Raw genomic sequence first — 21,780 nt, 5'->3', positions numbered from 1 at the left:
AGCCGCTTTCAGGATGAGCGCTTTGACTGAAGAGGCGGTGGAGAAGTTCCTTGATGCCAACCTAGCCTTTACAAGGCAATACTACGACCGTAAATTACGGCCTGAGGTCATTGCCAAACTTCTGAGCAACCGCAAGGCCGATGTAGACTTCGGCACATTCCATTCACTGACCAGCGTGGAGGAAAGTGAGATTGTCTTTGACCTCATACGGGACTTCCAGGACAATGTACAGATGGAGCGTTGCTGCTTCAACATCCTGAAGCGTATGTGCTTCATAATCCAGGCTGACTGCATGAGCCTCTTCATGTACCGTATGCGCAACGGCACAGGCGAGCTCGCCACCCCTCTTTTCAACATACATAAAGACGCCACCGTGGATGAGTGCCTGGTAATGCCTGATTCCGAGATTGTCTACCCATTGGATACTGGTGTCCTGGGGTATGTGGCACAGTCCAAAAAAGTTGTCAACGTCTCTGATGTGGACCAGGTAATAAGGGGGGGTGGCTCTGTGTGTGTGTGGGTGGCTTTGTGTGTGTGGCTCTGTGTGTGGGTGCAAATGCAATAGGTCTCGCATTTGAGAGTGATTAAGCTATTGACAGTGTTAATAACAATGCCGTTTCTTTAAATGTTTTAAAAACAAATACATAAACAAAAATAATGTCATGAGCAATGCCAATAGCTCTAACTTTAACGATGCCGAGACCATTGCATTGTAAATGCTTGTTATATTTTGTTGCTTTTTTTTATATGGACACGAAAGAGGATATCTGTGTCCTGGACTCTTTTTTTTTAACTTCTTCATTTTTTTCTTTTTTTTTTTAAGTCCAGATCGAGTGTTTTTCGTATTTGGTCTATTTATGTAGTTATATTGGTATGAGGGTGGTGCCAGGTGTGAAATGGTTTTAGGCGGATTCCTTTCTCTATAAGGAACTAAATTGCAGGAATACGGTTGTGTTCCAAAGAGATGAAAGGTGATTAATATTCCATGTTATTACTCTAGCCTGGCAGGACAGGCTAGAGTAATAACATGGAATATTTGCGGTTTGAATAATTACACCAGACGATGCAGTGCATTCTTAGTTATGCAACTTAAATATATTTCTTCTCCGCTTTATGTCGCATTTGATTTAATAGGAGTCTTAGAAGGATGTATATAAAATGGAAGGGTAGGCTGCTCTTGTCATTTGAGTGGCCTGTTGGTTTAGACAGCTGGTGACCTGCCATTTCAGATCACCACCAGGGTGATCTGAAATGGCTCCTAGGGGTAGATTTCTGCTAATTAATGGTTTAGACAATCATCCAGAATTGTGCCTATTGAGTATTTTTGATCTGCCATGGTAGATGTGAATTTCCCCCAGAAACTAGCTATAATAGTCAAGCATTATATTAATGTCCCATTAATATGGACAGGGGACTTCAATTGTGTGATGTCCAGAGCTATGGATAGTGTGCCACCATTGATGGGATCAGAAACTAAGTTAATGAGAGGTTAACAGGCAACGTAGCTGCCAAAGTCTGACTAATATCAAATAGGAAAGGAAGGAATAAATAAATGACTGCAAGCTTTAATTAGGGGTAGTTTCAGTTCAACATTAATCTCCAATCTGGGAACAAGTTGGTGATCCATTGTATGAGGTGGTCCATTTTTGCTTCCACTAAAATTGCATGAGTCAGCAGAATGAATACATCATGCAAGTTATTTCTCTTAATAGAAATCTGTGAACGTTTTTAGGTCGTCTATGTACTTGGTAGGTGCAGTGTTCTATTTTGTGGCTCTAGTTGTGCTCAGTATCAGCAATGGAACTCAAATTTCATAGTGCAAGCATCCCAATGTTCCTGTTTCTTTCTTCTTGTTCCAGGATGAGTTGACCTCTGCTCATTCCCTCTGCTTTACCCCAGACGGATCACACCTCTACTGTGGCTTCGATAAGATGGTGAGGGTGTTTGACACTTCCCGGCCGGGTCGAGATTGTGAGAAGAGGCCAACTTTTGGTAAGTGGTGAGACGCACAGCCGAGAACTGCAATGTCAAGTGTTCTGTTGCGCTGTTGTCAAGCCTTATTTAGGGATCAGGTTTGACATAAAGTTGGTGGCTAAGTTCATGGTTTGCTGCTTTAGGGAACACTTGCAATATTACATAATGGATGTTTACCAAATATGTTGGCAATAAATCCCATTTGCAGCATGTACACTGAAAGGTTTGCGTAAGTGTATAGCACCCTGAAGATGTAGTGATGCAGATTCCCCTGTATTAGCCAGTACACCTACTTCAGGTTAACCTGTGAATCTGGGTATCTAGTCTGACTAATTCATGTTGAAATTAGTTAAAACCTTACTTTTTGAAATCCCATGACTCTGCATTTCCCCAAATAAGTTGTGCTGCTCAGTAAGCCACTCCTTCCAAGTTATACCATTACTTCCTTTACAATTGCTTCTGTGGGTGCTGATATTTTATTAACCAGATAGCCCCAAAAGAAATCAAGCCAAAAATAATAATTAACAAATTGAATTGGTACAAATCGGGGCAAACGGTCTTTACAACCTGGGCCTAAGCACGCTTACTGTTTCCTCGCAATCTGAACAACGCTTTCCTTAACCACGCATATGAGTGGTTAAGGCCGTTGGCATTCTAGCTGTTTGAGCGGGGAGAGGATCCAGAAGCCTTATGGCGGGAAGGACCAAAACGCTGTTTAGTGTTTTGGCTGGGGGGGAGGGAGGGGGGGAGTGAGGGGGGCTGGTTTAGGGCTCAGGGCGAGGGTCTGGGTTCGGGGTAGTTTTTAGGACAGGGGGCCAAGTTTTAGGGCTCAGGGCAGGGGAGGCAGTTTTCAGGACGGGGCAGTTTTTAGGGCTCAGGGTGGGGGTGCTGTGGTTGGGGTAGTTTTTTGGGCTAGGTGCCGGGTTTTAGGGCTCAAGGTAGGGGGTCAGCGTAGTTAATATTGCTGGGACCGGTAGATTACAATGCAGGAGGGCTGAATTTTAGGGCTCTGGCAGAGGGGTCCTGGGGTGGGATCTTTACCACACCTATACCTTTACCAATCATGTTTTTAAAACAAAATTCATTGTAAAGGCATGCGTTGTTGTAAAGACTACATTGTTAAGGCATGGTTGTGTCATACAACCCAAATAAGCAATGCTCCCAGGACTCCGCAGTATGTACTAATCAGGTTTGTCAATTGTCAACGCTATATTTTATTAATATTGCAAACTGAGGTAATTGACTCCAGTGCACATATCATTTAACATGGGATACATGTTCTTGTAATGTTTACAGCCACCTTGGGCACAAGCTTCTTGTCCATATGTATTATAATGCCTTGAATCCTAAATTTGTGTTATCTTTGAAGTACATTGTCTTCAATGTCAAGATTGGTTCGTACCCACAATTCCCTTGGCATCTTAGACACTATTACTAAGGTGCCAAGGAACAATTTGCCATTTGGGCAGCTGGATAATGGCTTGCATAATACACTGTACTGGTTTAGGTTCAGAATTTGCAGGATCAGTGCTGCAAAACCTCTGAGAGTAGCAAGCGTAACAACAAAATAATGCCTCTCTTTGGGGAGTGTAGTATGCCTGATGAGGTTACAACAATTGGGCATCTTGTGTTGCATGGCTATAGATATAACCATCCTCGATAACAGGAAATTGAAGGTTATCTACATTATCTGTATTTGATAGTTTCCTTGGGTTGTCCATGGGAAATCCTTGTATAAAGGTGGCAACATTCCTGATTGAAGATGAATAGTTAAATTACTGACCCGTCTACTTTTCGGTATGGTCAAATTCTTCGTATAGCCAAGAGAATTGGTGCCTGTTATTCACTATGTCCAGTGTGGGGCGCTTATGCGGTGGCAAATGTAGACTTTTATCCATTCATGCTTCATAGAATGCACATCCAGTTTGCACTCTGAGGCCATTGTTTATTTTAATCCTTTTAGACCTCCTTCCTAGAAAGATGCTTAAAAATCACAACTAATAGAGAGTGTGTTCCATCCTACCAAATAATGCATGAGCTGATGGGCTGAAGTGAAGGAGCAAATGCAGGGGACTATTTAGTGTCTTTGCTCCACCAAACACATTGTCCGGAGATCATTTTCAATAGGAGCTTTGTAAGATATCTGCATTTTCCTTGGGCATCTCCTGAAGACCCCACTTCTCAGCTCTCCAGACCATTTTGAATGGCTGAGGGTGGCCAGAGGTACTTCAGTTGCATATTTCCTTTGGTGTCTGCTTCAGAGAGTGTCATGGGGAAGTTCCCTTCCTGGCTTCCCCAGCCGTGTTGAATTGTGCTTCTACATGAGAGATGTTGGTAATGGTCCAGGAAAGTCAGTGGGGCAGTCCTGAATAGCTTGAGGGACTTTTAGAGATTGGAAGCACCCATGCAAGTGCACTTCAAAGATGAACCTCTTCGATGTACCAGCACCGCAAGGAGGCATGTATGGTTCTGGATGTGTGCAGGTGGAGGAGCGAATGGGTTGGTGATACCGTAACCGAAGACCAATCCCATTTGTGTAGAAGTCTTGTGCATTCTGTGGCCGAGACCGGGGCCAATTAAATGGACTTTATGCTTGGAGACTTCCCCTCCCACATTCCAGAATTATGTGGACTCTGAGTGGACTGATAGAGAGAGAATGGTAAAGTGATCGATTGCTGCGCTTTATGATAATGGAAAGCACAACTGGCCCAGATGGAGCCTGACAGCAGGGTCTAATTGCTGCAAACCCAGAAGCGGACAACAATAGGAGCTTTGGTTGGCAGAATTATGAGGCTGAACATCCAGATTGAAGATCTGGGCAACATAAGGCAGAGGGTGTTTGAGGGGCTGGTGGGGGTGGACAGACGGTCAATCCTGTGAATTTGCTTACTGAGACGTTGACTCAGAAGCTCAGTGAATTGGAAACCTTTTCAGAGTGTCCAGATCAACAACATAGACAGTGGGTTTACAGAGTGCAGGCAGGAGCTAAGAGAGGAGACCCTACATCAGGTTAAACTGTGATGGCAGTACCTCACTGGGCGGAGTGGTGTGACATTTCTCTCAGCAGTATACCCACAAATTAGTGGGAGTTGTAAAACTAGGAGATACCTTTTTACTTTTGTTACCTGATCTGGAATCCGACATGATTAAGAGATCTGTCGGCTATAGTAATTTGTGGCCCTTTATTGATTGACCTGTTGGTGACTTATTTAGGAAGTTCTAGAGTACAACATCTCCGGGAGTGTGAGCATTGGTTCCCATTTACTGTGATGTGATCTGCTGTGCTGCAAATGTCTTCTGGTTGTCTCGCTACTGTCCACTCTCTCTCTTGTGCTCCCTTTGAGTTACAGTGATTACAGTTGTGGTATTAGCACCAATCTTTATAATACGCTTACATCGATTTGGGACGGAGTGTCAGAGAAGGTTTCAGTGTTTATTTTGGTGAATTATGGCAACTGTCTAGAATCTTACGGTCAAGAAAATTATTTAAAACTAAATGGGAGCTGTGAGACAATATAGGAATTCATAAAGGTCCTAAGGAAACCACTAAGTGTACCAAAGACAGCAATCCTTTTATGGTTGTAGAGTAAGTGCAAGCCAGTTAGTCAGGATTTTGTGGAGTGTTACTAATTCAGTAGAATAAATCTGAGCTCCTGTTAATCGTCAGTACATGATAGGATGAAAAAAGAAGGCCAGCATTACTTCCAATACCAAAATACTCTGGAGGGAGCCCCTGAATGTCCCACAAACAGAAACGTGGATCTCTCCCCCCCCCCCCCCTCCCCCCCATGTCATGCTCAATACACCCTGGAGGTTGTACATGCTATTGCAAAAAAACAGTTGATGGACAGAATGCAGAACAATGTCATACATTCACCCCAGTACAGAGATCTGGGCCTAAATCCATAGTTTTTTTGCTCACCATGCCGTTCCAGTTTGAACCCAGCCATATGCAAATTAGTCTTGACCCTGTGCCTCATGGGAACAGTCCAGCCCGAACTGCCAAGCCAGGTCCTCCCTGGACTGGAAACAAGCATCCTAGGACCGGTTTCGGGGTTTCACCCCTCTTCAGCCAGGATAGCTTGATTCCAGTAGCATGGAGAGCACGGGACCCACGTCTGGGCATACCCTTCCCACTCGGGGTGACAAATGCAAAAAAACAGTTGATGGACAGAATGCAGAACAATGTCATACATGCCTCATGGGAACAGTCCAGCCCGAACTGCCAAGCCATGGTTGTACATGCTATTTACAGCGAAATGGAAAGAGGATTTACAACATATCACCCATAATAGTGTGATGTATTAAACTGACCTATGAACTGGCTCTTACCCTCAGTGTGGTCAGCCAAGACACTTTATTTTGTAGAATTTGAAACATCTGTGTTTTTTGTTGTCTTCTACAATGTCTTATGCTATAACCATGATTTTGAACACAGGGCAAACCAGACTGTATTTGTGTAACCGAGAACTGACCTTAGTTGTGTCCCAGTGGGTAACTAGAATTCAATTTATCAAATTGTGCACTTAGGCTGGAAAGATTCTCCGGTATAAAGGCTGATACCAATACATGTACTGTCCCAAAGATTATTAATACTATTTTTTTTTTACTTTCGGCTAGCCACAAAGCCCCCATTTTCCTTCCATTCTTTAATTAGAAGTGAATGATTCATGAACAGTCGCCTGGAGCAAGGGTGAAGTAGTCTTAATAAGTTATCAATAATGAAGAAAACACATTGCGATTAGACAGAGGGTTAAATGGGCTTGAAGGCTCAGCCTGACAACATCTCTTAATTCACTGTCTTGTTTCGCTTTTCCCTTGTTTACAGTAAAGAAGCGTGGGCAGAGCGGGATTGTATCCTGCATTGCCTTTAGTCCAGTTCAGGACATCTATGCTTGTGGTTCATATTCCAAGACGGTGGCCCTATACTCAAAACGAGAGGGCATTGCCGTCACGGTCCTCCAAGGGCACCAAGGTGGCCTCACGCATGTGATGTTCTCTCCAGATGGCAACTGTGTGTACAGCGGCGGGCGAAAGGTAAGAAGGCTAGTTATCTTACTGTAACTTAAATGTGTGGCAGACATTGGGATCTGCCTCAGTGAGTTATTGCTTACCTCTGACCATTGCAGTCCTCTTGAAAGTCAGGGATGGATTCAGCCGTCCACCCTTGGCAAATTGAGTACCACTGACATGCCTAATAATACTATTTATCATTTACAGCACTTAGAAATGGTGGAAGTCATACATGAAAAGTTATTATTCAGTTACTATTATCACTTTCCTATTTTGTGACTAACATTGTCTACAGCAGTATTTCCTAAACTGTGGTTCGGGACAACTGGTGAGCCACAAGCCTATGGTACGTCTTGAAAATCCTAGTTTATCTGTAAGTAATATTTAAAATTATTAGCCTGTTTATGCACCAGTGCAGATGTGCTGAACAATGTCCCCAGGTCCAGTTTTAAAACAAACCCTTACAAATATTCCCAAGCAAGTCTCTGTGTGATCCTTCAAAAATGTGTTGCTGCTCTTTTTTTCACGTAACTAAACCATTTCAACAGAGAATGTGCCCCCTAGACGTGATCATACACAGCCATACTTCTTGTATATGACTTTCACACATAAAGTTAGAAATATGGATGTGGCCTTACTGCCAGAGCTGCCGACTTTGGATCTAGGGAACCTGGTTTGAGTCTTGGCTTTGGCTGAACATCCTTTGATTCTCTGCAAATCACTTAGTCTGGTGCCCACTTAAAGTGTTTCAATGCCCATGGGCTGTGTTCGCACGATATAAAATTGCAAAATATACATGATGTCCAAAATGTATCAGACCTTAGCCAATACTCTGCTGAAGAAGGGCTTTCTCAAATTTGCTAAAATCAGTGATATCCACGCCAAGATCTTTCATAAGCCTTGTGATTTTAGAGAACAGATGCTAAATGTGCAACTTGACGGAAAACCCACTTAGGGAAATATTGATGCTCTAAAAAAGACTACAAGTCCCAGTATGCCAGACTGTTACGCACTACGCGGTGACCCACTTAGGGCAATTAACTAATTAAGCATGCCATTAATAGAAATAAAAGAAGAGCTCTTTTCGCAAGTTTGCAAGCAAGCCTATGACTAAGATGCGTGTAGCATCGAAACGCGTCAGGCATGGAGAGAACTTGTCGGGACGCCAGGAAAGCCAGAAATGAAGACCGGATGGTCTGCGAGCTGCTGTGTGCCCTGTCACAGTTCGTGGGAATTTGGTGGGAAAAAAAAAAATATATATATTTATTATAGTGCGGCCAGCATGGCTCGCGGTGGGCAGGCGGGTCGCGCACATTTACAAAAAAAAACAGCAGAAAAAAGAATCTTACAATTGCGCTGGGTCCTGCGTCTCCGCTCCTGCTCTTCTCTGTCTCCAACGGAAGCACAGCCAGGCCCCACTGACAAATCACAACGATGCAATGCACCTTTGTGATTCGTAGGCACCCAGGGTTCCCAGACCAGTCCTGGTGGGACGCTCAACCAGGGAATGGGAGCTTGGGCTTGTTCTCCATGCAGACTGTAATGCAGCCTGCATGGAAAATGGGGAAAGTGCGCATTACTGGTTTGGGCGGCACAAGAGGGCTGACCAAACAGTCATTGCGCACTTAGGAGTGGGCAAACCACTCCTCCCCTGCTCTGTTCCAAGAGCAGAGCAGCCCGCCCGCAAAGCAGCAGGAAGTATAAAATGATAATAACTTAAAGTTATTATCATTTTATGCTTCTTCTTCACACTGCTTAAAAGCAGTGGGGAAACGCTCCTCCGCCATAGTGGAGGAGCCGCCACTATATATGATCAAGGCCGAAGGCGGACAAAACGCGTAGTGGCGGACAGCTCTTGTTAACAAACTCAGCCAGAAAGATTTGGTGGTCCATGTCCGTTTATCTGAAGGAGGTGTGGAAGTGGGTGTTTAGGATATATATATATATATATATATATATATATATATATATATATATATATATATATATTCCCCTTTTATCAAGTTTTATTTTTGCAGTAACGTATCAAGACAAGTAGACAGATTTACCTATGCAGGTTGAAAAGCCATCCACATGGGCTGGTTGGATTGGATTCACATTTTTCTAGCACAAAATGAGGGTCCAAATCATTTTATGTTTATTTGGACAGACCCTTACCAAGTATATACCCTTTGCCATGTAAGCAGATCCATCCATCCCTCAAACTCCCTCAGCAAATGGTGGCATGCTGTTGCTGCGCTAGTGGTGTGTATTGTCCGTTTTTGCCAATAGACACCCCATGCCAATCAGTTTAGGGATTTAATGTGTACTTTTCTACCCACTCATTATTCACAGTAGTTCCATTTTAGAGGATCATTCCACCTGGTATTCCCAGCACTTGTGCCAGAGTTAATTCAGTTAGATGCAAGAATCAACATGTATCTTAACACTTCCACATGACGTGGGATTAGTTGCAATCTTCAGTCTACATCTTTATTAAAGTGCTGGGGCATAGTAATATCTATGAAAGATTTTGAAGTGAATCAGACTAATGCGGACTGATATTGGGGATTTGTGGGGAACCATCTTAAACCTCTGCTCACTCCTCTTGGTCAGCGACGCCCCCCCCCCCCCAACACTTCTTCCCATTGGGTCCTTAATGCTATGAATGGATTGGGTGTGTTAATTATATAAGTGAGTGGCATATCCACAATATCCTGCATCTACTAACAGGCTCTGTTATGGGCTAAACTCAAGGAGTTCTTTATGTTTAATGCATGTGATACTTCTCTAAGTCATTTCTCACCTGAAGGTATCTAAAGTTGGATTGGTGAAGTCCCAATTCTTCTGAAAGTCATGCAAAGCTGCCACTGTATGGTTATTGGATACACTTGGCCCATGAGATCCTAGAGCCCTCTTCCCCAATCAGAACAGAGCGGGTAACTGCTCTGACTGTAATATAAAATTGATTTGGGATACCGTATGGGTAATTATGAAGGACACAGAGTAGCCTTGGAAGTGCAATCCTTTTGAAAAAGGCCTCTCATCCCAATATAGGTATTGGAAGGGCATATCCAGGCCCCTGCGTAAATCCAATGGAGTGGGAACTATGTAAAGTTCCCAGCAAGTCTTCAAATATGTAGAAGTGTGCATTTACAAGTATTTAAAACACCTGGTTTATGCCAGAAGCTGCTGCTCGCTCAGACTGCACATCCCATCCTCTAATCTAAACAAGAATGGATTTGTTCCAATTCAGAATCGGGCTGGAGGTCTTTCCATAAAGATCTGTAATAGCAGCATTGTGCCTGCCCGTCTTGGACAGCAAAGTAATCTACATATAGATAATACCCAATTCTGAAATCCGCCATCTCATGGAAAGCCCTATACCTGGGCATCTTTCCTAATCCATACTACTAGTGGCTGACCCATAGAGTTTAAACTTGCTTGGCCGCTAAAGCCTTGTAGTAAATCTGTCTTTCTTTGTGGTCACTCCAAACTTATTGCCTCTTGCTGATCCCTACATTATGGTTTTAGAACTCTGTGCTCCTTAACTCTGCTAATCAGCAGGTAAGTACTTGTGCTCCCCCTTTAAACATGGGTACATTGGCATATTCCTAATTGATATAATTAACTTATCTATGGGTCCTTAGTTTCTAGCACAAGATGTACCCAGGGTCTGGAAGTAATTGCCTCTAGTGCACTGCAACACCTATGATGCCATCCACTACATTGGTAGTGCAAACTTAGCTTTAGCCTGCCATGTGTAGCTTAACTGTAGCAGTGGAAAAACCGTAGTTCGGCCAATCAAAATAAACCCTTTTGAAAGGTCAAAACTTCCATTTTGAATATTAACAAGTTACCCCTACATGGGCATTATAGTTAACAAGGCAGTGTGCATGATATTTAAAAGTAGGACATGTAGAAATTTAATATTAACATGTCCCTATATACCAAATACCAAAAGGTATTTTTTTCTGTGGAATGACTAGATGTCCTATGTAGAAAACAGGAGTACAGATTAAAAATCCTAATACTGCATCGCGGGTAATAGGATTATCTAGAAAAATAATTGAACAACAATTTTTAATAATTACCAAAAATCTAATTCAATGATTAAGTCAAATTTGTGATAGATATTAAGGAAAAATACCTTTTAGAATGTCCCCTTTTCTCTGCCTGAAGTTATTTGCATTTGCTCTCCCACTTCTGTCGGTCAGTATTTAGCCTTTGAATAGGTGTGTAAAACAGTTTGAAATGCCTCTCAAGAACAAACAATAGGGTCACCTGAATGGGAAGAGATGACTCCTTTGCACCTCCAAAATGCAGGATGCGGGCTGTGAGTATCCTTTTTGTCAGTAGTTTCTTATCCTGCTAGAAGTACATGTAACACTTTGGGGCGTTCTTAAAGGAGGGGAAACAGAATGCCCATACTGTCTGGTTGCTGGAAAAACAATTGTTATACCAGACTTCGGTTTCTGGGTTTAATGTGGGTACAGTGTCTATTGAAACTGGATTTTAGTGGTAGATTGGGAGGGCACTTGGATTAACATAGTACACTCTGCACACACCCCTGAGTCCAGGTTTAGTGTGGCTGAAGTCTTTTGCCCTCTTGAAAATGCTCAGTGGATAGGGTTGTCCCAGGGAACCTTTACCTTTATTGGTAAGGGCATGCCCAGGAGTCATTTCCACCCACTACCTCATGCCAGTCATAAGTGTGGCATCTCTAGGTGCCCACTTCTGGGCACTCGTGCACCTGAGGAAGAACAAAAGAGGACTTGCCCGCTGCCTGAGACCTGAAAGGAGCCCTGATGGATTCAACCTGCTCCCTTTTGTACCCAGGAGAAGAAGTGGACTCCAAAGGCCGTAAGACTGACCACCTGTGTAAGCTACAGGGATACAACAAACTACAAGAGGCCTGTCTTGAAACTGCCCAGCTGATCAGTGCCAACTGGGCCTGTACTGAACCCTGCTGTTGGCCTCTGTCTGACAGTCTCTAAGTGCCTCCCTTGAAGTCCTAGGGGGCTTTAGAAGTGTATTCCTATGGTGGATTAAGGCTTAAAGGACTAAAATCAGAAGATAAAGTATTTGACCAGCAAACCTAGTTGGTATATCTGCCCCACTTTCCATTGCGATCCGCTTCAAAGTGTGCCTAGGTCCAGTCTGCTGTGGCCATTGACTATCTTTGGCACTTTATGCTTCTTGGCACTATTCCTATTTAAAACTTTAAAAATTCATATCTCCGGCTCCTCATATTGGATTTTGTCAGTTTGGTGCCTTTCGTTTATTAAAATTTAATCTATCTGTCTAATTCGTTTTTGGGTATTTCTATTGTTCTGCATTTTGACATTTCTACTATTTGGGTGATGCATAAATACTTTGGGGCTGACTCATGTCTGCCTGACTCGTTGCGTAATTGGGACCGACCGACCGACCACCTGTCGGCGTTCCCGACCGCATTATTTGGATGTGATCACACATGGTGCGGTTGTAGACTCCCATTTCTCTATGGGAACTTGTGCTGCGGTCGGAAACTGGCTGCAGCACAAGCTCCCATAGTGAAATGGGAGCTTTTGTAAATCCCTGCAACGCGTGGCAGGCACCTAATGGTGCATTCCACATGGTGCAGAAATTTACAGGGAGGCACCATAGGTTCCCCCCAAGCTCCCAACCAGAGGCTGCAGAGGCATGGGGGCCCTGCTAGGGGTCCCCAAAGTCGCTTTCCGACAGGCTTTTCATGTCGAAAAAACAGATATGAAAAGCCTGCTGGAAACCAACATCATAATCCCCACGGCGGAAACGCCGTCCGTAGGGGATTGTGCGGCCTCCGACTGGCTGACGGGCTCCTTGAGCTGATCGGAAGCCAGCTGGATTGGCCGTCCGGTTTCAAATCAGACAGCCTTCATTGTAATAAGGCTGCCTTTAATGTTGGTGGGAAGCTTTCCTACTGACATCCAAATCGGCCCCTTTACATTTTGCCTCAAGTTAAACCTGTCTACTCTGTGCCATAGCTACCAGGGGCTTGAGGTTAATTTAGTGACTTGAGGGCTCACCCTGACAAGGGTTGTTATTATTTCTTGAGGTGCAATATCACACCCCCCCCCCCTAAATCACCCCACTCCCAAAATATTAATCACATTTCTGACGGGCCTCATTGGCTCAAGGACTTCCTTTGCTTGATCCTATCCTCCTCAATGCTGAGCCTTTTTTGACATATGGGGCAGTTTGCTCTTAAACCTTCTTAACATTTTTCTAGAAAAGGAATTCAGGTCAACTTTGTCTCCTCTTTTCACCCCCACAAGTTGTAAAAGTAGCAAGAATTTGTGGTTTTCCCAGAATTAAATAAAATAATTTTAAAAAATTGCCAATTCATTTTTTGTTAAAATAATTTAAATCAACAAAATGTTTGCTATGATAACATTGCCCTCATTCTATTCAGAAACTGGCAGAAGTTGTAAAAAAAAAAAAGGTTTTCCATCACAGTTTTTGCAGATTTCTAAGTTGTGGTTAGTATTGCCTATTTTACAGTTTCAGTCTGCTTGCAGTTTGTGAGGAAAAGATGTGGACCCGGAAAGCTATACATTTTGAGAAGTAGTGAGGTTCAGAGCAGAAGTTTATCTGTGTATATTGCTAATGATTTGCCAAAAGGTTAATCATTGACATAAATTACATAGTGAAAGTCAAAACACTAAATTGGCGGCAGTATTTTCACCCATAATATTTTTGCACTTAAAGTGATCTACAAAATTATTAAACCGCTACATCCATCTAACTCTTCTGGGTACAGAAATATATAGTGCACGTCAGTTGTCCACAAATACAAGATTACCACAGTATATAAAAGAGCTGTAGCCTATGATTATGATTTTTCATTTTGTTTTGACCATGCATCAATTCATCATATAAAATTAAATGATTTTAAAAATGAATATCAAAGAAAGTTCTGCATTTTTTTAAATGTACCTGGGTATCCAAGTTTAGGAATAGGAGGTTATTCTTACCACTCTCAATTTAGGGTTGCATAAAATTAGTTGATTTGAGGACGTTTTACAAAAATTGTTCTTTTGTGATGTATGTGAATTAATGGAAAAACAAAAACTTAGAAACCACATTGTAGGAAACCAATTTAAGGAAAGACACTTTTAAGGAAATACAAATAAATTGCAAATTAAAAGTAACTTGAGGGCTTTTCTTGACATCTGGTGGACTTTGAACAAGCAATGTGTAAGCTGAAGTATGTGATGACGCACTGGAGAAGGACATGGCTCTTGTTTCCTTGTCCCTGGTTGGAAGTAGAAGAATTTAGGAGATCCACAATGAAAGGTGTGCTGCAGCTATATTCCAAAACTGAGAACTTGGATAATAATTGCGGGGTGCATTAATGGAAATCCTGGGGTCCCTATTGAGATCATTACAGACTAGTTCAGAGTGAACTAGGTTTGATGTCTTTTGAAGATACTGGAAGATACAGAGCATACTGTCATCACTAAATGCGTCACAATTCCTATAAGAGGTCCTGGGGCCAGATAGGTGGTTTGTTGATGCAATAACCAGGCCCATGTGAGTTGGAACTAGCTGGAAAAAAGAGATGCTTTGTAGAGATGCTAGATTTTTATTGTTCCCTGATCTGAACTTGGACACTCCTTCAAGGAAGAATGCCGTAATGGTAATTAAGATAGAGTTGAATGCTTTTGGACTGAAATGGATGATCGAGTTACCTGCCAAACGTTTACCCATGCAGCCAGAACTATACATTTACTCTGGAAGCTGCAATCAAATATTTACTTAATCTGTGGTGAGCCACGATAAAGTGAAAGTCATTGCCTTTCTGATTTATTTGCTGGTCCATGTTTGGTGTGGCTGAAGGTGTGGCTGAAGGGAGGATACCTCTACTGAGCTGGTGGGCCTCTCAAGGGGGAGGTTGCAGTAAGTAGGGACATGTGTCTTGTGCCAGAGTTCTAAAAGACAAATATTAAGCTATTGTCCCTGCTTCTAATAGGACATCCCCCCCCCCCCCCCCGCCCCCAAGGGACCTTGTAGATGTTGGACATTTGCATACTTTTGTTTATCTATTGAAGGAGTTACTTTTTTTTGTAAAGATATTGCCTTCATTTTCTGATGTTATATTTTCAGATTCGTTTTTTCTTGGGGGGGGGGGGGGCGGGTCATGTAACATACACATATATGGTGCATATATTGGTGCATATGCGTGTGTTGGATGCCAAAAACAAAAATCAGCAGTAAAGAAAAATAATAAACTGCCTTAGTAATAACCATCATTTTTATTTTTAGTCTTCCTTCCCAGTAAATCTCGCTTGCTGGTAGAGAAAAGGTTTCTTCAGCATAAGAGCCCACTTGGACCAATTTCCTGCACAAAATCGAGGGAGAATGGTGGATAGATGGGCGCAATGATTATGAGCTAGGATAGTAGGGAGGGGGATAGAAGTTGAAGGTAGGAAAGGAAAACAAAAGTAGGTAGGAAAATGATTCCTATGAGCATTGTGAAATATGTGAGACCGTTGGTATTTGTCGTATTATGATAGGTATATTCTGGAGTGGTGGAAACTCAGTTTCCCAGGTCACCAGTGTTCGGAGTGGGAGTTGTATTTAGAGGGTTCTGATTGCACCTTGAGATGATCAGTGTTTGACCCTTGGCTGCAGGGACCCACGTGTAGTTAGCTCTGGGTGTGTCTGAGACGGTTATTTACATCTAAAGCACTCTGATTCTTTGTCACAGATAAATTCTTCTTATTTATATTGGATTGTGGTGTTTAACTCTGTAGCAGTGCAAGCTCCACTACCAGGGCTCTAATACTTTAAGTAGCAGTTCGATTGATGTTCTGGTTTTTGAACTGGAAGGTTTTTCGCTGAAGCTCAGTACCGTTTAGATGCTTTGTTTGGTCAAAGTCCAATGGAGGCTCCAGTTTTGGAATGTGGTGGTTAAATCGGGATAACCACAATTTTTAAACAGTCTGATCTCTTATTAATATTTGTGTTTATATTCCACCTATATCTACATATTGTTATGATATACCACCTACATGTGTAGTTTGCAACATATGAAACTGTGCCACTCTGCCTCATTGCTGGCTGTGATAGACACTTGGACACTGTGGCAAGAGACAAACTGTATACTGTCTCTAAATAGAGTTGTAAAATTGCACCAGTTCCAGGGAAATCCATGCCATAAATTGATTCTTTGCCAGCTCTTGAGCTTGCCTAGGAGCTGTCCACAACTTGTATTTGTATGGTAGCTATGAATGAGCACTTTGCAGCCAGAAACAATCGGTCTCGCCTTTGGGACCTCATATGTATTTAGCTATGCAGCCTGGGTGCTGAAACATCTACTGTTCTTCAATATGAAGGGAAAGTAAGCACCAAACTACGGAACACATGGAGAGACATGCTACCTATCAGCAGGAAATGTTATTGTTCAAAGCGGTGTTTTAAATATAAAATCAGACCCTTTGGTTGTCATATAACTGAAAATACAAGATGTGAAAAAAATATTATTGTCTACATGTGGTCGCTGAATACATGTTTCTATGGGCTGGAATCTAGAGAATGCTAAAGTGATTCCTGTATATTACTGACCTCTACTGGTTGTTTTCTATCAAGACAGTTAAATAGAGGCAGTTGAACAGAAAAAGTCCCTAAGCAAAGGCGGAAGCAGACAAGTCCTAGGGCTGATCTCCAAATCCCACAAAGTACATACAACAGATCTTCCAGACAGCGCTCGACCTAAAAATCAATTAGGCTGCAAAGTAACCTGCTTTTTGGATACCTTCTTGGAGTTCTCTTATTCAGGTCAAGGAATAGCGACTAGTGAACGTGCTTTATAAATCACAATGACTTCAAAATGGATTCTGGAAGCAAGAAAGAGCCAATGCAGTTCTAGAGGATAAGGCTTGTGTAAGAAGCCAGCTTTGATTGAGTCAAAGAAAACCCCATGCACACCTGAAGAGAGACTGGGGTATGTGATTATGTAAGGTCACATATGTGATTTCACTGTACCCACATGGCATTGCTTTATGTGTGGGGAAATGACAACTGACTTTTTTGGGTATTGCCCACGCCCTGGCTTTAATGGAATCTCTGGACCTGGAGTAAATCTTGTATTTTCAAATGTCTAGAACCTGCCGCCTTTAAGTATAGACATGAGTGACCGGAAATTGATTTGGGAAACTGACATGTTTAGTTATTTAGGAATTAACATATATCACACTGACTTAGACTTGCTATCTGAAATAACAGATCTTGTTCTGGACCACAGTTCACGGTCTGCGACAGCCCGCATTGCTTCGTCAGAAATTGTTGTGTTGCCTCGACTTCACTATTATTTTGTAAATCTCCTTCTTACTATCCCTAAAAAAATTATTTGTGAACTGTATATGATGCTCAGAAATCTAATCTGGGGACCCGATAGGTGGGAGGTTGCACAGACAAAATTACCTGCTACGGCAGGGACTTGTGAGCCCCTAATTTTGAGAATTATTACATAGACATTGTAGGAAATTGGGCTATTAGTTGTGTGGCCTGCACAAAAGGTCCACAATTGTACTTGCTGGGAACTGAGAACCCCACTGTAGCGCTTGGCTCTCTGTGTAGCGAGGCAGAGCAGTTCAAGACCTACGCAGGGCAGGTGATATGGGCTAGTAATACCGTTCGCTGACACTCCATATAATGCTCCATAAAAGAGTTTCCAGTCAGTACTTTTTCTTTAAAAAACGGAGAAGTACATTTATTTTACACACACACCTACATACTACACAGTAATTTACAAATGTATACATTTGTAGATGCAAAAATACCACTACTGACATTACATAATGACCTTTGACCCTTTAATTGGTCATGCAAACATGTAAGGACAATCTATTAACTTGGTCAAAGGTTCAAGATAAACTACATGTAAAACACATCACTTTGTGCATAAATGCAGTCATCAAGAATAATCAGATGTCAATGCACTTAGTACTTTTTATTATCATTTTGAAATATACAATTCCTTTCAAAGCACAGATACTAATACAAGTCAGGTTGTAGTCTGTTGAGTATCCGCCCTCAAATAGAACTTACAGGATTTTTGCCACAGGAGGATGCAACTTACATCACATTTGCATCAAACTGAGTTAAAATAACCAAAGGTAAACAACCAACTCCCCCACCACCCAGTGCTCTGTCAGTTACCCCAAGTGTCGGTCAGGAAGACTCATGTTGTTGCTAAGGAATCCCACTACATCTGATTGTAGTTGTCGTGGAAATCATGGTCCCATTCTTCTCTTCTGTGTTCCCCTCCGCTCTCCAATTTGACATCTCGAACCCATACGTCCAGGAGCTCCTCTCTGCTTCAAACATCCACCCCATTCTGGGAGGGGTTCTTACGCAACTCAGTCAGATCGTGAATCATAACTCCCCATGCGAGAAGGTCGTCAGTTTATTTCTCATTGCGTCACACTCATCTTATATGGACCTCTTCTGCCCCCACCCATTTAATCAAGTCTCTATGCCAATCTGCCACCAGTGGGGACCTCGGGCTCAACCATCTAATGGCTATGTGCCGCTTAGCCAATGCTAATCCAAACAGCGCACGTTTTCTCCTGAGTTTCCTATTTTTCTTATCCCATGTTGGATCACCCAGCTTGTGGCCCAATGGAGTTGTTCTAGCACCTCCTCCCATTAGTGTGTAATTTGGGGGCAACTCCACAACACACACCCAGGTCTGTAGATGGATAGATAATGTGCGACTATTGAGGGAAGAGATGAGCAATATGAACAATAAGAAATTGAATGAGCTTAAATCACGCATTTACTGATACCTCACACACCCCCTTGTGTATCCTGACCCACTCCCACTTATTATTGTTAATAAAGCATATTAACTGTGATCCACAATCATTGTCAACATTATCTCAATTTAGCATTTAAAATGAGAAAAAGGTGTTTGTGCGTTTTTTTTAAATAAAACTGCAATCATATATAACAGTCCCTAAAGGGCATAACATTATGACTACATTATATGCAACCATAAACTTATCTCCTAGAGAGCACTTCAAGACCTGTACCTTACTTAGACATACTCAGGCCACAATAAATGTAACCATACAATCAGCCCCCAGAGGGTGCAACACTCCCAGCTGTAGAACAAAAGCTCCAGCCTTAGGAGTGCTTGGCAACATTGATAAAATCCTGGAGGGGTCCTGGATTATATGACCCCGCAAAGATAGGGTCATTACTATTCTAAAACTTCCTTGGGAGAGCTGCTGCGCTAATGCAGATACCACCCCCTGGCTTCTTTTTAGCGTTGGCGGTGCCCCCTGGGGTCAACCGGGCAGGGTCCTTAGTTCTTTCTGAGAACTAGTTCTCCATGGCGGTCCTAGGGTCCAGCAGCGAAGTACATCGAAATCACCAGGCAAGAGAGTGAAAGAGTTTTTAAAGGGGGGGGAGGAAGGTTCCAGACGTCAGCAGCCCCTGGCCAATCCTAAGGTTCTACGTCTACTCTCCACTCTTATACCAACCCGCCTGCACAGCATGCTGCGACAGTTCAAAATGGCGTGACCGATCACATCTGCTCCTGGGGTCTCATCTCATCGCCTTGCTGATATCCATGCCAGTGCCTTTCGCACCAAAAATTCAAAGAGAAGCCCCTCCTGGGTTGGCTCCAGATGTCTGGGCTTCCTCCTTTGTTTAGGGTGGCTGGGCTGTACCCAGTTCTTGGGGCAGTGTGACAGGTAATGAACAAATGTAGATTTACTCTGCCACCCTTTCCTGAGCAGCAGCTGAGGGAAGAACTGTTAAGAAGTGTGATTAAGTTAGCACAGCAGGGTGATGCTGGGATTTATCAGTACCACTCTGTCTTTCTTGAGATATTGTCACTAGCCTTGATGTAACCAATGCAGTCTGAATTTTCATTGCCATGTTATTACTAGTCAAAATGTGCCTTGATACTGGCAACTAATCTTCTCCCCCTCCTTTCTTCATCTATTACATGAGTGCTGTTCCGACTGTATGTTTTATTGATAAACGTGCAAAAATAAACAAAAAAGGTTAATAAAAACGATTTAAACAAAAAATAAACAAAAAAAAGTTAGCACAGCAGGGTGATAAAAGGCCTGGGCTCTGATCCTGAGATGAGTCAGAGAAATATGGCAATTCTGGATGACCTATAATTGTACAGATATTTTTTGGGAATCTGCAGAATTGATTTTCCCTCCTAGGTTACACTCCAATTCGATATGTTGCTGGTCTCCGTAGGGCAAAGGAAACATAACTACTCTAAAGCAGTTATCTCCCTATGTGTATAATAAAGTCTTACTGCAGACAAAACAGTAAAATTGCACTGGCTTTCCCTGTTAGTGTACACCAACATTATAAAGCCTACCCTAGGTCGATATCTAATCCTGCAGATTCCCCATTGCACCAGGCTACCTGTGCTTAGTTACCGGGCTATGCATGCCAGTAGTCTCCTACACGCAGCCCACACACGTGTGTGTGTGTGTACAGGTGTTCTCGTATAACTAGCCAAGTGACGCTTACCGTTGCTGCATCTCAGCTGCCATATCTTAAAAGGTGGCCACTGGCAGTAAACGCGTGCAGTCCATTTAACATGCAATTACTGTGTTTGAGACACATGTAGTGAGGCTCACCCACAGGAAAAAGTGCAAAACCATGTGATCCAAAAAGCAAAAACATCTGGGCATACTGAATGGGCGGAACCCACTTGCACCAGCCTTGCAGTTGCAATGGATAACTTTTTGGTTGGCGGAACATCAAATTACGGAAACTGATTACACACTTCAGCATTTGTGTGAGGGACGTCTACTTGCGACTTTATTCCTGAGGTCACACCCCTCTGAAGACCTTCCACACCTACTGCGTATGGCACTGGGGTGCCTGCATAATAGAAAGTTTATCGAGCCATATGCCCCAGATATCTCTCTCATGTGACCCCTCACTGCTGTGGGAACACTGATTTGATACTCTGGGAAGAGGCAGGCACTACATAGGTCTAAGATGTTTTTAGGGACTGTAAATTATTAAGCTTTCCTACACTCTAAGAAGAAACCGAATGCGTGGTCAGCTCTAGTTTACACAGCTTGAGGAGTTTAAGATGCATACTGTCATACAAAGCATGCATACGATGGGGAATGGAAGGACGGTTATCACATGGCTTTATACAGCCATGTGATAACCCTCCTCCCGTTCATCATCATATGGCGCTATATAAAGCTCTTTTAGAGCACACTGGGTTGTCCCTAAACACACTTCGAGGCCATTGGGAAGAGGACATATGCTAAATGCACAGATAGGCTGTACATTTAATGACAACAAATGGACGCGAGTATTAATATATTCCCATAATGTGTACTGAAATACCCACTTAAAATAAATTCATACCAATACGCGACACAAAGCATATATTACATCACTCAGACTCTGAAAATCTTATCAACTTCTAAATGTGCGGTAATTCAGTTTGGTAGTTAAGTTGAGTAATAACCACTTTATGGGGATTAAGTTCCACACACACTTCATCTACCTCATTCTGACATTGCGCTGAAGCCTGATTAATTAGCCTGGGTTCTTCTGTGTTTCTCTGGTCTGTGTCCTCCTCACCTCACCAACTAGACTGGAAATCACCCCTTTTTTCACAGTGCAGAGATCAGTCTGTTAAGGGGGTGGCCAAATCAGGGGTTCCTTGTCTTGAGATTATTCTTTACTTTCCCAATGAGTTTGGCAAAAGAAACTGCTCACTAGGAGTATGGAACCATAGTGCGCCTTCCTATATTTTTCAAAGTGTTATTCCAGTACTAATTC

General features: G+C 42.6%; 1 protein-coding gene across 2 annotated transcripts in view; it reads left to right on the top strand.

Annotated features, from left to right (window-relative positions):
* Positions 1–21,780, top strand: part of WRAP53 (WD repeat containing antisense to TP53) — a 104,050-nt gene that overhangs the window by 61,572 nt on the left and 20,698 nt on the right. For both annotated transcript variants that reach the window (XM_085636708.1, XM_085636707.1), the window contains exons 7-8: positions 1,860–1,992; positions 6,803–7,011. In XM_085636708.1, coding sequence (XP_085492834.1) covers positions 1,860–1,992; positions 6,803–7,011 — 342 coding nt within the window. The remainder of the gene's footprint in view (positions 1–1,859; positions 1,993–6,802; positions 7,012–21,780) is intronic.

The sequence above is a fragment of the Triturus cristatus genome, chromosome 12 (genome assembly GCF_964204655.1).
Source record: "Triturus cristatus chromosome 12, aTriCri1.1, whole genome shotgun sequence".
Lineage (NCBI taxonomy): Eukaryota > Metazoa > Chordata > Amphibia > Caudata > Salamandridae > Triturus > Triturus cristatus.
The sequence above is the reverse complement of the archived record's forward strand: the minus strand, read 5'-3'. Positions and strand labels throughout refer to the sequence as shown.